General features: G+C 36.7%; 1 protein-coding gene across 4 annotated transcripts in view; it reads left to right on the top strand.

Annotated features, from left to right (window-relative positions):
• Positions 1-17,903, top strand: part of USP32 (ubiquitin specific peptidase 32) — a 208,312-nt gene that overhangs the window by 138,683 nt on the left and 51,726 nt on the right. For 2 of the 4 annotated variants that reach the window (XM_075195313.1, XM_075195311.1), the window contains exons 14-17: positions 580-755; positions 6,541-6,681; positions 11,136-11,253; positions 15,124-15,278. In XM_075195313.1, coding sequence (XP_075051414.1) covers positions 580-755; positions 6,541-6,681; positions 11,136-11,253; positions 15,124-15,278 — 590 coding nt within the window. Of the gene's footprint in view, positions 1-579; positions 756-6,540; positions 6,682-11,135; positions 11,296-15,123; positions 15,279-17,903 lie in introns of all 4 variants that reach the window. The other 2 variants (XM_075195310.1, XM_075195309.1) reach the window with 1 other exon arrangement.

Below are 17,903 nucleotides of genomic sequence, written 5' to 3'. Positions count from 1 at the left end.
ATTACACAACACAGTATAAATAATGGTTGAAAATCAAATAAGACGTCTAGATTTTTGCTGTATACGATCATAGGTCCCTGAAGTTTGAATCCATTTGCTCTGAGAGAAACAAGTAATGCACTTCAGGCACAGAGACGCACAATGCAATTATCAACTTGGGTGAAATTTAGAAGCTGGCAAAATACAAGTGGGCCCTATCTGCATAACATTTTGTAGTCATAAGAATTTCTTAACTGGAAAGCTTTAGTACTTATGGTTTTTCAGATGGCTCAGTCATTTCCAGTACCATGTCTAAAATACATTAAAAAAAAATGACCCTTTGCTGCACATTGTTACTTGCTGTGCTCCTCACTGTGACTGTAGGAGGATGCACTCTGATCTTGTTGGTGTCTTGTCTGTGTGTATGTTATTACTAGGTACTATTTTGTCATTCTGGTTCATTCTGGAACTTTCTTGATACAGGGTCTTAAGGTCAAAGTTCCACACACTTGTCCTTGTATGCATCTTATTTATGTTTGTCATGTCCGAATGACTTCTATTAAGTAGAGATAACACTTAGCATTGTTCTTTCTCTTTCAGCGTTCCTTTATTCCGGTACACCAGGTGCAGACATGTGCTTTGCACGGCAACATAATACTTCAGATAATAATAACCAGTGTGTGCTTGGTTCCAATGGTAGCGTATTATTGCAACTTAATCCACAGAAACCAGGAGCCATTGACAACCATCCTTTGGTAACCCAAGAGAATGTGAAGGTAAGTTAATATTTTGGCAAGGATTATTTCACTTGTCAGTGTAGTTTTGAGATGAAGATAGTAAGCAGGTGGTACTAGGTTTCTGTTTTGCATCACTGTACGGGCGTTGATAACTTTAACTTAAATATGTGCTTTGCAGTCAATGGTGGTGGTGATTTTTTTCCTTTTAGCATAAATACATGTTGTGTCAACAACAATATCAGCAGTGCAAAGAATAAAAGATATATTGGGGGGAAAAATAACAAAAATAAAAAATAGTCAGGTGTTTATTAAAGAAGTTTATACTTAAAAAGGTTCTTATATTATTCAATATTTGCTGCAGTTAGAGCTTTGTAAAGTTAAGTTAAATGTCTCCTAAAACGCATTGAAATAAATAAAGCAGATGTTGAATACTTTCCAGCTGAACTACTTAAAATCTTGTGAGATGATCCTGCAAAGTGCTGCAGGTTTGGAAATCACAACAAAGGCGAGTAGATTTGAAATGTGAATCTATAAACCGGTGCTGAAAAGTGTAAATGCAGAAGAATTTTGAAGTAATTGCTGTACTCTTCAATTATACTCTACCAAGTTAATACTCAAGATTTCAGTCTAAGCTACAATAATAGAATGGATGTAGATTTAGAATTAGAACGGAGTAGAGGCATCGGAGATCAATTTGTTACAATTTACTTCTGGTTATGGACTATGGCTAGACTGTGACTCTGAAAGTGCCAGAACAAATTGTGAATAACACTCAAAAATGTAGGTACCAAGTTGTCTCAACTGTCTATTTAATTTTTATGTTAACCCAAGCATGAAATGTCAGAATTGAATATGGGCTAACTATCTAAAAATGGAGAGAATTATGCTTCAGGGATGCATATTGGTACCTGGTTTCTCCACTGACACCTGACTTCTCCCCTGACACCTGACTACTTCTACTCCTGGCTTCTCGGCTGACACCTGACTACTTCTACTCCTGGCTTCTCGGCTGACACCTGACTACTTCTACTCCTGGCTTCTCGGCTGACACCTAACTACTTTTACTCCCGGCTTCTCCGCTGGCACCTGACTACTTCTACTCCGCTGACACCTGACTTACATGCAGAGCTTGTCATGTGAAATGCCGAAATGGAAGAAACACAAGCTGAAAGTACACTTCCCAGAAGCAACATCAAAATCCGATATGCTGGTGATACTTCTGTGTTGGCTGACAGCAATGAAGAGTTAAGGGAGTTTGAAGTGATAATGTTATGTATAAAGAGAGAGGTTGCGGAAAGGCTTGGGTCCATCACCTTCAGCCTTTCAGAAATGCTATTTACATTAATGCAGAGAAAGGCAAAACACGTTGCCCTTCCCCCCTTCCATGTAGTACAGTCGTCAGTTTAGCCTCTGAGAAAATTTCTTCCTGGCCCCAAAAATTACAATAGGATAAATTCTCTGACTCAAGCCTTCAAAATGTCCTTTACTAATTCTATCTACAAATGCTTTTTCTTGAAATAAAGGCATCCTAGCCATTGGTGAAGCTGTTGTCATCACCACCTTTCTGCTGCTGTTAAAACCCTCTTTCTTTTACTCACAATTGATGACTCCATGTTCTCTATGTTGTCCTTGATGGGCAAAGTTATTTACATTAATCTTTACATTTTATTGTCACCTCTAAGCCACCTTTTCCCAATTTAAACAAACCATAGTTTTTCTAATCTTATAATAATTTAAGCCTCCTTCCATTCCTTTTATTAGTGGATGAGCTTTCTTAGGTTGTTAAAGTTAGGTGCCGAAACTGTACCTCATAATCTAGATATTCTAACCAGGATTACCCTTCTGCTCCGTGGGAGGTTTCTGTCCTTATGCGGATTTTATTCGCCTTTGCTATCACTGCTTGAAACTGTATGCTACTACTCTGCTTCCTGACAGCTTGTTTTCCTAAATTATGTGCCAATAATATATTACGGTAAAAATATCACACTATCTACAAATATCCTATTGTCCTGGTCCTAACATCGGTTGTGAAAGTTAGTCATAGCCAAAAGTTTTGAGAATTGCACAAATAATATTTTTCACAGAGTCTGCTGCCTCAGTTTCTATGATGGCAATTTGCATATACTCCCGAATGTCCTGAAAAGGGATCTGATGAATTGCAATTAATTTCAAAGTCCCTCTTTGCCATGACAATGAACTTTTATCCCAAAAGCAACATTTTCAATGCATTTCAGCCCTGCCACAAAAGGACCAGCTGACATCAGGTCGGTGATTCTCTCATTAACACAGATGAGTGTGTTGACGAGGACAAGGCTCACTGGACAAGGATCACTGTCATGCTGACTGAGTTAGAACAACAGACTGGAAGCTTTAAAAGGAGGGTGGTGCTTGAAATCATTTTCTTCCTCTGTTAACCATGGTTACCTGCAAGGAAACATGTGCAGTCATCATTGCTTTGCACAAAAATGGCTTCACACGCAAGGATATTGCTGCTAGTAAGATTGCTTCTAAATCAACCATTATCAGATCATCAAGAACTTCAAGGAGAGAAGTTCAATAGTTGTGAAGAAGGCTTCAGGGTGCCCAAGAACATCCAGCAAATGCCAGGACAAGTATCCTAATGTTGATTCAGCTGCAGGATCAGGGCACCACCAGTGCAGAGCTTGGGGTAGAATGGTAGCAGGCAGGTGTGAGTGCATGTGCACGAGGTGAAGACTTTTGGAGGATGGCCTGGTGTCAAGAAGGCCAGCAAAGAAGCCATTTCTCTCCAGGAAAAACATCAGGAACAGACTGATATTCTGAAAAAGGTACAGGGATTGGACTGCTGAGGACTGGTGTAAAGTAATTTCTCTGATGAATCCTCTTTCGGATTGTTTGGTGCATCTGGAAAAACGCTTGTCCGGAAGAGCAATTGTGAGCGCTACCATCAGTACTGTGTTATGCCAGCAATAATGCATCCTGAGACCATTCATGTGTGGGGTATTCTCAGCCAAGGCAGTGGGCTCACTCACATTTGCCTAAGACCACAGCCATGAATAAAGAATGGTACCAATACATCCTCCAAGAGCAACTTCTCACAGCCATCCAAGAACAGTTAGGTGACGAACAATGCCTTTTCCAGTATGATGGAGGACCTTGCCATAAGGCAAAAGTGATAACTAAGTGGCTCGGGGATCAAAACATCAACATTTTGGGTCCATGGCCAGGAAACTCCCCAGACCTTAATCCCATTGAGAACTTGTGGTCAATCCTCAAGAGGCGGGTGGACAAACAAAAATCCACAAATTCGGGCAAACTCCAGGCATTGATTAGGCAAGAATGGGTGGCCAGCAATCAGTATGTGGCCCAGAAGTTGATTGACAGCATGCCAGGGCGAATTGCAGAGGTCTTCAAAAAGAAGGGTCAACACTGCAAATATTGACTATTTGCATAAACTTAATGTAATTGTCAATAAAAGCCCTTGACACTTGCTTGTAATTTTACTTCAGTATACCATAGTAACATCTGACAAAAAGGTCTAAAAACACTGAAGCAGCAAACTTTGTGAAAACCAATACTTGTGTCATTCTCAAAACTTTTGGCCATGACTGTAGATCAAAATGGCTGAAGGAAGAAAAATTATATATATATTTTTTTTATTGTGAGACTAGAGGAAACTGTTGCCAGTAGAAGGACAAGTCATTCAATACTTTATTAAAGAACTAGATCTAGAGCTAGATCACTGTATGAGCAAATAGGGAAGTTAAAGCTCAAATATTCAATTCCCTGAAGAAAACGATTGTAGTTTGAGTACCACAATGCAGGACCCCAAAAGTCACAAAATCTAAGTACAGTCTATATTTGGGTATTCAAAAATTCCATAACAATCAGCCTTAATTTTCTTATATTTAAACACCATGTGCAGAAATAAAATTAAAGAACAATGGTGAAATACTAAGTGAAAGGCAGTGTAAGCCCTTAATTATTGTGTATATCACAAGTGGTTGGTGCAACTTAACATTCACAGTTGGCTTCTTGTAGAGATTTGTTATTAAAGATCCCTTTTTTTAATCAATTTCAATTAAACATTTTAATTGAGTCCATGTCATTTATTAGCTTATTTACATTTTGCATCACCCCACAGCTTATAGCCACATGTCTTTCAAACATTTTTCTGATAATATAACACGGATAAAAAATATTAAAAGTCCCAGTGTTAATTAGTGCTGTGTTAATTAAAGCAAGCTTCTAGCAACACTTGATGGCAATTCTTCTATAGTTAATCACTTGTTATATTGTTGCACTAAATTGACAATAGGCTGTTACTAAATAGTCTATTGTTTCTTATATTTTCATACTGTAGACATGATCATGGCTATATTCGCCACATAAGCACTTTTGGGCATGTGCCTAGGCCAGCACCTGGTTAAGGGGTGGGAGGCTTGTGCTTATGAAGAGCTGGTATACTTTATTTTTTTTTCTCCATTTCCCATATTTGTTTTTGTCTTCGAGTGTGTGGCATAAGGAGCGTGCTGTGGGTGGCACTGATATATGGTAAGCTGTCAACAGTGCTGCTGTTGCTTTTCAACCAAACGAATGTCCTCCACATTGCTTCATCCACTCTCTAAATATAGATTTCTCAAATGAGTTTGTCAAAACTTTGATGGTGTCATCATGCAATGCTCCTGCAAGAATTCACAATCTGAAAACTACTTTACTTATTGTTCTTACTGCACTGTTAATAGAAGAGGAAGAACATCCCCTTGCTGTACAGAAGGAGGCGGGCATAACCAGGCAGACATAGTTCGCAAGAGTGGAAAAGCATGTATAAGATTGAGAGCTAAAGAAAATATGGGAGCAGACATGGAAAACCAAGAGCATGTAGCACACAAGACATAGAAAGAAGACATGGGCTACACATGGGGAGCATATAAAATACATTTGGAAGCACAAATTTTGTTTACGAGGGATCGACTCCACAGCTGGTCACAATACATTGTGGTTCTGTAGTGTTCTTAACATCATGGATTGGACAAGGCTTTTTTTTTTTTTTTTGAAGAAGAAGAATTCCAAGCCCACCAATGCTCCAACACTACATTTGAAACATCCATAATTGTAATGGATTTGTTGAACCTGTATTGCCCCTAATTTCCAGCATAACACTGGTTTGGCACCTCTAGGAGTTCAGAAGAATATACAAGGCAATTATATCTCCTCTACTTTATAGTAGTGATGCTTGAAATGCAAAGTTGGCTTTGGAAGATGTCTTTTTTTTTTTTTTTTTTTTTTTTAGGACAGTGTGCTCTGAAGGCTGATGCCACATTTGCATCATCTCAATCCTGCTTGTACTTACTGAGAGAGCAGATTTTTGTTTTAAGCTAAAAACCACATTGTTGCACTTTTGGCGATAGTTTAAGGAACAAAGGTTTTCATAGTAGCAACATATTTCAGATAGAGTTTCATTATTTAGGAAAATAAGTAATATTCTACCATGAGCGACTCAATTTTTTTTTCCCTCATTGCTGTTAGTTTTGTCCAGTGTACGTAGGGCACAGCTTGAACTTCTTACAGCAAAGATAATTGATCTCTATGAAAAACACAACCTTATAATAGTAGGACACACCTAAAATGCAACATGTGCTGTATTAGATCTTTTACATGCTGTAGCGGGTACAGTGAAGTTTAGCGTAACGATCAATGATCTTTACAGTGACAGGTGTTATATCTCTGTCCATTCTCTGAATGCAGTTTACTGAGTTTTTATAAAACGTATTTATAACCTACTATATTTAATGTTTCAGTGTTGAAGCAAGTTCCTGAGCTCCTTCGTTTTGTTTGCTTTTAGGTACCCACCTTAACACTGGAAGGAGGGCGATTAAAACAGAGTCCTTCTCTAGTCCGTGGAAAAGAATATGAAATAGTCCCAGAGCCAGTATGGAGAGCACTATATCATTGGTATGGGGCAAACCTGTCCTTACCTCGACCAGTAAGTAGCAAAAGTCATATATTTAACACACGTCCCTTAGATATTAAGAATCATTGGTATATTAGCACGGCTTGGTCTAAACTGCAGTCTTTTGAATGTTTTTTCTATTTAACCTTGTGTCATGGTTTCTTGACAACTGCAACAAATTCTAATCTTTACTGTATTTAGTTTTTTGCATTTCTTGAAGTCTTCAGCAGCAATATATTAATGTAACTGTGACAAATATCTGTTCTGAAAAGCCTTTTTATATACAGTTTTTTTAACTAATTATTTTCAAAATAGTAATCCCAATAATTTTACAGTCAATTGTGCTATGTTAGTTTTCTTCACTTATTAATAAACCACACAATAACTGCTTGTATCACTATAGGAACACCATATTTGTTCTTTTTGCAGAGTTTTCATAAAATTAATTAATTTCCATTCAAATGAAAAGTTCACATATCTTTTATTATGTGTGGGTGCAATAAACAAGGTTAAATCAAATAAAAACCCAACAATTTAGTACCTTTTTGAATTGATTTACAGTCTGTATGATGTCTGTGAATCTCAATATAGTAATCTATGGATCACTATAAGGATTATACTTCCCATACTTATGCTATTGACTTCAAAATGTTGCCTTCTAAATGAGCCCAGGGTCCATCCAGTGTTTGAATTCAATAGCACCATGTGTGCTCTCTGTGTGATCCTCATAGTGTTCTTTTGTTCTCTATTTTGAAGTCCAATAAACGCTATGGTTTTATTACAAAATGAGCAAGGGCTAAATAACATAGTAACATAGTTGATGAGGTTGAAAAAAGACACCAGTCCATCAAGTTCAACCTATTTTGGATCTCCTGCGATCCTGCACTTATATTTGAAATTAATCCAGAGTAAGCAACCGCCAATCTGTTTCAATTTTGAAAATCCCCCCAGACTCAATATTGCAATCCAATTTTTACCCTATATCCACTACTATCCTTTATTTTAAGTTAACGGTCGTATCCCTGGATACACTGTTCCGCTAAAAATTTGTCTAACCCTTTCTTAAACATATCTATTGAATCTGCCATCACAACCTTCCCTGGCAATGAATTCCATATCTTGACTGCCCTTACTGTAAAGAACCCCTTCCTTTGCTGGTTGTGAAATTTCCTCTCCTCTAACCTTAGGGGATGACCACGTGTCCTGTGTATGGTCCTTGGGGTAAAAAGTTCCCATGAAAGCTCTCCGTATTGACCCCTAATGTATTTGTACATAGTAATCATATCTTCCCTTAGACGCCTCTTTTCTAAAGTAAACATGCCTAAACTGGCTAACCTTTCCTCATAACTTAATGACTCCATACCCTTTATCAATCTTGTCGCCCTTCTCTGAACCCTTTCTAGTTCCAAATTATCTTTTTTATAGAGTGGTGCCCAGAACTGTACTGCATATTCAAGATGAGGTCTTACCAACGATTTATACAGTGGCAAAATTACACTGTCTTTTCCATTATAGATTCTCCTAAATTAATTCCATTTAATTTATCGATTGCGTTCTTGTTTTTGATCCCTGAATGCATAACCTTACATTTATCTGTGTTAAACCTCATATTCCATTTGGCCGCCCAATCCTCCAGTTTTTTAAGTCCCTCTGTAGAGAAGCTACATCTTGCTCTGATTTTATTACCTTACAGAGTTTAGGGTCATCTGCAAAAATAGAAACTTTACTCTCTAAACCATCACCAAGGTCATTAATAAATATATTAAAAAGGAGTGGTCCCAGCACGGAACCTTGAGGTACTCCGTTTAAGACTTTTGACCAATTAGAAAATGTTCCATTTATCACAACTCTCTGTTCCCTATTCTTTAACCAGTTTTCGATCCAAGTACAAATTTTGATTCCTAGACCCAGTTCCCTTATTTTGTAAACCAACCTCTTGTGTGGCACTTTGCAAAATCTAAGTAGACCATATCTACTGTCCTGCCCTGGTCTAAGTTCCCACTAACTTCCTCGTGGAAACTAATTAGATTAGTTTGACATGACCTATCCCTCACAAATCCATGTTGATTCCCCCTAATAATTTTATTGCGTACCAAGTAATCCTGAATACTGTCCCTTAAAATAGCTTCCAGTAGTTTCCCCACTATTGATGTCAGGCTTACAGGTCTATAATTCTCTGGTTGTGATCTCGTCCCCTTTTTAAACAATGGCACCACATCTGCTATTCGCCAATCCCTTGGTACTGAGCCTGATGAGATTTAATCTCTGAAAATTAAGAATAGCGGTCTAGCTATTTTCAAATTTAACTCCATAAGGACCCTTGGGTGTATGCCATCTGGACCTGGAGCTTTATTTATCTTAATATTCTTCAGTTGCCTTAGGACTTCTCCCTCTGACAACCAAGTATTAATTAATGGCATGGTTTCATTTCCATTTTTATGTATTACTCCTGCCATTTGTTCCTCTCTGGTAAATACTGAAGAAAAGAACGTGTTTATTACCTCTGCTTTTTCCTTAGTATAATTTATCAATTCACCCATCTCACTTCTTAGGGGTCCTATATTATCTTTTTTTAATCCTTTTGCCATTTATATACTTAAAAAACTTTTTGGGGTTTGTCTTACTTTCTTTTGCAACGTGCCTTTCATTTTCTAATTTAGCCAATCTAATTTCCTTTTTGCATGTTTTATTACATTCCTTGTACCTATGGAAGGACTCCTCTGACCATTCAGACTTAAACAATTTAAATGCACGCTTCTTCCTTTGCATTTCTTCCCTTACCTTTTTATTTAGCCACATTGGTTTAGACTTAATTCTTTTACATTTATTTCCCATAGGAATGAACTTATACGTGTATGTTTCCAACAACATTTTAAAGACAGCCCACATTTCTTCCGTATTTTTTCCTTCAAAGGCTTTGTCCCAGTCTATGCTCTTTATAGACTCCTTTAAACTTTAGAAAGGCAAATTTTAATATGCTAAAGTCCTAGTTGATCCCTTATACTGTTGTTTCTAGAAACTAATTTCAAATGAGACCATATTATGATCACTGTTTCCCAAGTGCTCCTTTACTTGAATATTTGATATTACGTCTACATTGTTTGTTATTACTAGGTCCAGTATAGTCCAGTTCCTAGTTGGTTCCTCTACTAATTGGGACATGTAATGGTCTTTTAGCGTGCTCAGAAACCTATTTCCCCTAGCTGTACCACAGGTCTCAGTACTCCAATCAATGTCCGGATAATTAAAATCCCCCATAATTAAAATTTGACCTAGTTGTGTAGCCTTTTCAATTTGCTGTAGAAGTTGGGCTTCCTCAATCGTACTAATATCTGGCGGTTTATAGCATATCCCTATCAGAAACTTCTCTGAACTTTTTCCTCCGCTGGATATTTCCACCCACAATGCCTCTATATTATCACCAATATTCTCGTATATAACTTCCTGAATACTTGGTTTTAATTCTGGCTTAATATAAAGACATACTCCTCCTCCCCTTTTATTTACCCTATCCCTCCTGAAGAGAGAATAGCCTTCCAAGTTTACTGCCCAGTCATGTATATCATCCCACCAGGTCTCCGTAATACCTATCATATCATAATGCTCATTCATTGCTACTAGTTCTAACTTCCCCATTTTACCTGTCAGGCTTCTTGCATTTGCAAGCATACACTTAAGTCTATTGCCTCCCTTAGGTATTTATTTTTGCTTTAAAAAGGGCCGCTCCTTATCGGCTATGCTTCCCTTTCCCCCCTCTCCACCCCCTTTACTCTTGTTAAATTCCTCCTTACTACTCTCAATGTCTATCCCATAAATACTTGCTTGCCCCTCCCCCCCGGAGCCTAGTTTAAAATCTCCTCCAACCTTCTAACCATCCTCTCCTCTAGCACTGCAGCCCCCTCCTCATTCAGGTGCAATCCATCACAACAATAAAGATGGCAACTGACCAAAAAATCAGCCCAGTGCTCTAAGAATCCAAAACCCTCCTTCTTACACCAATCTTTTAGCCACGCATTAACCTCCCTAATCTCCCGCTGCCTCCCTGGACTAGCGCGTGGCACAGGTAGTATTTCCGAAAATACTACCTTGGATGTCCTTGCCTTAAGTTTGCGACCTATGTTCCTGAAATCATTCTTTAGGACACCCCTTCTTCCTCTAACTCGGTCATTGGTGCCAACATGCACCAAAACCGCTGGGTCATTCCCAGCCCCTCCCAACAATCTGTCCACCCGATCCGCAATATGCCGAGCCTGAGCACCCGGGAGACAACACACTGTTCGGCATTACATATCTCAGCCATCTCCCTTAAACCCTAAGTTTTCAGCTTACAACTCATATGTAATTTAGGTTAGAAATTGAGCATTCATTAATGTCTTTCTATACTCTTTGTGCTTGCTGCATACCTTGGATAATTATTTATGATTGTTAATTGCAACTTGATAATATGTACAGGAAGAGGTTTTATTTCACTACATCTTTTTTATTAGGTCATCAAAAATAGCAAAACGAACCTTCCAGAGCTGGAACTCTTTCCACGCTATTTGCTTTTCTTGAGACAGCAGCCTGTGACTCGCCAGCAACAGTCTAACATCTGGGTGAATATGGGTATGATGAGCCTGAGAATGTTTCCTCAGCATTTACCCAGAGGTAACGTAAGAATGCAGCAAGAATGGGATGGCACCGTTTTCATGCCAGTGTTACGTCTGCTAGCTCTGCAATCAGTATTTCAAAAGAGTGGGGCTTTAACCTAAGGTCATGCACAAGAAAACTAACTAAAAAACTAGGAATAATGATGAATAATGAAGCATTGAATTAAATAAGTCCACCCAAAACTTTAAGTGTAGTAGTGGGTGGAGTTGCCTGTATTTACATTCTACTTATTATTGATGAACTATTCAGCCAGTCCTTGTCATTTAACTGTACTTTTTACGTTCACCTGACATTGTCAATGCCTGACACCTGTGTCACTACCCATTTATATTTAGTAGGAAGTACATCAAGGGTTGGGGGATACGATATTGACAAAACCGCCACCTGTTTTAATGGTGTGAGTGGGCCTAATGTACAGAAGGAATTGGAGTCTTCAGGCACCCCTACAGTGCATCAGATGTTAATGATGGACACGATCTATTACTAAGACATTGCACTCCACATAGTATACCATTTAACGCTTTGGTGTCATTCTTCTTAAATCTAGATATAATAGTTTAATTACTAAAAATAAAGACACAGGACCTTAATGAAGTGTGGCATGCTTTGTATTTGTGTTTACATACATAAATAGTTTTATTTAAGGGAATGGATCCTATTTATAGTCTGTATTCTTTCAGAACATTGACATGTTTTTATAATATAGAATGCCGTGCCATTACTTAATAAGTGGATCATTGATGTTTTGAAATAAAGGAAAAAAAAAAAGCTCCAGCTGTCCATTTCATAGTGATCCAGTTCTTGTGCAGACCATAGGTCTTGCTGCTTCCAAGCTCATTTTACCTGAAAAAATTTTAATGATTAATTTGTTGGTTGTAGAGATACATTTCTACCTTTTTAGAAACATCTGGATTAAATACTTTACAGCCTTTACTAAATTTTACCAAATGATTTGTGTCCAAAATAATTTTTAATTAAAGTTGGTGTTTTTTTACTTTTTGCTATGCACTAATTAATGTCAAATCAATAATTAATTTGTTGAGTTTTTGTTTTACAATAAGCTTTCTTGCTGTAATCTTACAACTAATCCTCTTACCTGTAATTGCTGAAAATGAGCTTTTTCTTTTTAAGGGATATTGTGGTACAGTGTGTGATACAGTTAAGGTAACATTGTTGCTTTGCGATTTAGAATGCTGTTTTGTGTAGCTGTAGGTGAAATTAATGGTATTGCATGCTACCACATGAAATATTGACTATTGTTGCTAATGCAAATTATTGTAAAACCATAAATAGAAGTTTTCATGTTCATGTATACTGCATTGTTGCATAGTCATTCTCATTAATAATTAAACTGTATTGCTCATTTTAATCCATTGTATAAAAGTAACACTCCATACACAATTAATTCATATGCATATGATCATTTTTAGTATAGTGATAGTGTAGTAGTTTTCTTTTGGCTGTAAAGGCAGTAATCCTAAACAGATTGTTTGTTTTACTTGGAAATAAACATTCAAGGTATCAATATAAAAACAAAACATTAGTATATCATCATGGGCAAAAGAGAAGTAGAATAAACATGTAGAGGGAAGATCCCTTTAAACTCCTTAAAAAAAAAATCTGCACAATTCAAAACTGTAGTGTTAAATGTTAATAATCTAAGCTAAATAATTTGTGATCAATTCAAAATTAAGCTGTTTACATTCCCAACTCAAAGCAAAGCAAATTATTTTGCACCCTTTGCCCTTAGTTTGAACTCCATATACAGCAATATAAAAGATAGAGATTGTGTTGGTGACATGTCATCCTAGGGGATTGATATGCAAAACATTTTTTTTTTTTTTAGCTTTTACGGATGCTGATTTCTTTACCTCTTTGTAGTTGGGTTTGACTCTTGTTTCCTTTTCTGTCAATACGAGGAGATAGTTATTGGCTGCAGAAAAATATCTGCTACTAGTGATTAGTCGGCTTAGCCTTAAGTTCCTGCAGCTTGGAAAATCCATAGCCTTTGTTTCTCCACAAAGTCTTGTAAATAAAGCTTTCTATGCTTTACTAACAGCCAATAAAATAACTTGTTTATTATCTTCCTTAATCACATTCTCCTTCAAAAATGTAAATATCTTGCATGCTATTATTTAGTTGCTTCAATAGGTAGCTGTACACCAGTGTACTATTGTTTAAACTATTGCAACAGTAGATAATTGTTTAAAGGAAGAGCAAACCTACAATTGCTACAAAACATCAGTAGGTCTTTCCCACCGATTAGCTTCCTTATGTACTCAGACCTTTTTAACCCCAGTTTCGCCAGAATTTCCAGTTTCAAAATGACCACTGTAAAATCCAATGGAAGAAGAGCAGAGCTGAATATGCTTATACAATACTTACTACAACATAAAATTAAAGTACTGATATAGCTACCTCTATCTTAGAAACCCACAGTGAAGCAAAGGGCTGGGTGCCATTTTATGATGACTGGAAAAGCTTCACTGTGTATACCTACAAACAAATGGCGATTTTGAAGAATGCCTACTAAAAGAAAATGATGACTTACAATAAAAATTACACTGTACGTTCTCAACATTATTCCGCTACATACCAATTGCTGTCAATGCCGGCACTTTCAATTTATGTCAGTGTTCATAGCTACAGTGATATCTGTGTATTTAAAGTGGCAACCTATTTTGCTCAAACCTACTGAGTCTTTATTCCACTCAGCTCCGTTGTACAGTATTGTGAAATGCATAGATTATAGTTCAGGAAGGAAAAGTCCACATACTGTAGTCACCTATATTTGCACACTTTGGGGCTTATTTAATAACCTTTTACAAACCGCAATGATGTGTTGTAACTAATAGCAAGCAATTGGATAACACCTCTTTAGCAATTTGAAGTTGTCAGATCAATGAAAGCTGATACTGATGGAGCTATTATTATGTAGATTTAACTGTATGATTCAGTGTTCTCCAAAGTAAGATGGATGCCCCATATTGTACTCCGCTACCCACCCCCACTCCATAATGTTAAGTAGTGTGTGGAGGTGAGAGGCACAAACACACAGTTCAAGTGACAAGCCCTTCATCACATGAAGTCTAATAAGTGCTTGCTGTGGGTTACAGCGCATCATTATTTTTTTTTGCACCATGTTATTAAATAAGCCTTGTGTTGTACTTTTCATGAGCAAAATGGCTGCAAGGTTGTTTTGGCATCATTATAAATCAAACAAAAAGTCATCATACCTTCAATTTCACTACAATGAAAAAAAAAAAAAGCACCCCAAATTCATATTTCTTATTGCCAGTGAAAAAATAAAAAAGGAATTTGATATTAAGCTTTGCCAAATAGCCCTTTTTAGTCCAGGACACCTAAAGATATGAGAAGAGAATATTGATTGGTAGCCAAGGTTTTGTTTTCTTCAGGGTTTTCAAACACAGGTATATTTGACAAGACCTAGCTAAGCATTGGCTTTTATATTTATATTTGGTATTAAATATTTATAATTGTACCTTGCTTTATAATACAAAGTTTATTAGCATCAAGACAGACTTGGCAATGTATTCTAATGGTCTGCAAATATTTTAACTCATTCACTTAAATTAAGGACCATTTTGTAATCCTTCAGCTTGTCTTTTACTTTCATGTTTCGAGGCATTTACCATTTCATAAAATAAAAAGCTTAAAATGTTTACAGAAAGCCACCCTGAAAAAAAAAAAAAAAGAATATGATTCAGTAGTTGTGTGGTGTTGAGTATAGTGTGGGTTCACTGGCATAATAATGAATTAATAAAGCAGGTATTTATTGGTGTTTCTTTTGCAAACACAAAACAGGAAACGTGCCATCCCCAAATGCACCTCTAAAAAGAGTTTTGGCGTATACCGGGTGCTTCAGCCGAATGCAGACGATAAAAGAAATCCATGAGTATCTTTCACAGCGACTGCGCATAAAAGAGGAAGATATGCGTTTGTGGTTATATAATAGTGAGGTAATATATTCTTCTCATAAAATATTTTACTTTTCTACAAATGGCATATTATATTCATAATAACATTGTGTGTTTAGACAGCCATTATATTGTACAAATGGTCCATTTTAATTTTACTTTTTTATTTTTTGTATTTAAATGTAATATGTAGCATGTTCCTACAGCACTTATCTAATGGAGTTATGAAGAAATATATATGTAATGTGTGTTAATATTCTGACTACAGTACTTTATATACATTGTGTAACAGTGTTAGACTGTACAAGTCTTTACTTAGAAAACCATTGTTCTTTCTTTGTATGGATATTAATGTTTCTCAGTTGTAGTTTTTAAAAAAACATGTACCCCAATATGATGGTAAATGTTTACCAAGTACTACCTAATCTGAGTAGATATATATCAAACTGCTTTATATACATTTAAATATTTAAAATTAAAAAACTCTATCTGGTTAGTTTTGTATTTGGTTATTCTCTACTAATTAATGTTATAGTTAACAAACTAAAGTAATTTGTGAAGTAATTGGAGATTCCCCTTTGGGTACAAGTACCGCAGGATGTAACCAGGGATGTAGGTAAAATGTTTGTTTCCTTATTATTTCTCTGAGCATCATTTTTGGTAGATTGGCTTAGTTTGTATGTCTTGTATATGACTTTTGCTGCAATCATAAGTCCGCTTGTCTGGTGAAGCCTTTGGTTGTAAAATGCTACACCCTTCCTCCACCAAAGGCGATGCATGGGGTAGTATGGGAATTGAGCCGAAACTATCTCTGTGTTAGTACACACAGTTTTCTCTGCTTCTGTCCATCCTGCACAATGACTTGACCAGCAAACTCATGGTTTAGAGCTTGTTCATCATGTCAGAGCATTATCCTTTTTTTTTTAAAGTGGCATGCATCTATAGTACATAGTTTGAGCAGCACTTAAAATTCTTGTGCAATGTCAATATAGGAACACAAACAGAATTTGTCAGAAAAAAATATTTTGGGGTTTTTATTTCATATTGAGTTTTTCTGCATTTTTAAATAGAATGGGAAAGACTTATTTGTTGTTAGAATGACTCATAATAGCCTTATATCTGACTTAAGCATCTATATTTCATTGTCTGTATGAAACTTCCCACCATTTCTACTCAAAATCTTTAAATAAATGCTTTATTATGTTACCTGACTTCAAACCTCCAATTTCAAACTATGACTACTTGTTATAGAAATCCCCTTCTCCTAAGCCACCTCAATGCTATTTGTGACATGTAAACTTAAAGCATCTTGTTCAGAGCTTCCCTTCAGATTTGGAAGTTCAGAACCTGGTCCTGTCCAGTGAATTACCTCTCAGTCACTGGATGAGGCTTCTTCTGGAACTTTTATACAGATCTATGTGTTTTACTATGTATTTTATATTTTCTATAAAAGATGTAGGACTGTAGGGCTCAGTCCACCTATAAGCACACTGAAGAGAGATTCAGAGCCACTCAGTGTTGCCTGATGGAAATATTTGAATGTAATGTTCTTAAATTTTAGAGAGTGAAGATTCACAGCCACAATAATTAATTAATTGATGGCATTATTTGAAGATCTGTGCAGACAACTCTTTCCCCTCCTCTGAGCTTACAACTTAGTCACTGGTCCAAGAAACTGCTGTTCAGAATAGTCTTCATGCATCCTTCGTTATGGCTATCTAGCTACAATGGAAATATTCAAAAGTTCCATCCCAAATAAAACATTTTGTTCTTCCCCCTTGACCATTACGGATGCTTGAATATTGCCCGACGGGAAGAAGACACGGTTTGTTGGAGTGGGACAGCTCTACGAAAAAAGTCTGGACCTTTAAAAGGCTACATTATGAGTATAGTTAGTTCCTCTATACTGTGTATGCCTTACCTAGTCCTCGGTGACACTTATGCCAACTGTTGAAGCTGCTGCATTAACTATATTACTTTACAATTAGGGTTACAAAGTTAGGCGTATTTAGCAAGCCAAACATCAATGGAATACAATGAAGAACATTTTCCCTCATTCTCACTATGGACTGATAGATATAGTGATACCACCACATCCTCTATTGCCATAGTTTTTATTCATGGCTATTTCCACAGTAGCTGGCTCCATGCTTGATTAGAGGATAATGCATCTAAGTTCCCTTCCATTGTTAAGGTTTCTTTTGTTTGGGTGCAAATTGTATTTAATTGTCAAAAAGAAAAATATGATAAACTATTATTTTGTGCTTTAAAGCCAGGTTTATGGATACCAAAACGCTAAAAGTTCTCCTAAACCCCATTAAGTCTTATATTCTCAAAGTCTTGTGTTCCTTCCATAGATACTTCTCTGCCAACTTCAGTCATTCATCCTTAATATCACAAAGATGTAAAGACTTCACACCCAAAGTAGCATAAGATGCTCCTTAAACTTATATGAATTTTTTTGTAGGAAAAATATTGAAAGTGGATTATTCAGTCCATTACTCAACAGATATCTGTTGGCTACAAAATTGGTGACTACTATTTGAAAGGAAAGGGCAGTCGCCATGACATACCTGATTGTGCTGTACAGCCACATGGCCAATTGAACCCCTTATGTTCTAAAGAGACAGGTTTTTTTTTTTTACCTCTGAGTTTTGCATGTGGCAA

Source organism: Mixophyes fleayi, chromosome 2 (genome assembly GCF_038048845.1).
Source record: "Mixophyes fleayi isolate aMixFle1 chromosome 2, aMixFle1.hap1, whole genome shotgun sequence".
NCBI lineage: Eukaryota > Metazoa > Chordata > Amphibia > Anura > Limnodynastidae > Mixophyes > Mixophyes fleayi.
The sequence above is the reverse complement of the archived record's forward strand: the minus strand, read 5'-3'. Positions and strand labels throughout refer to the sequence as shown.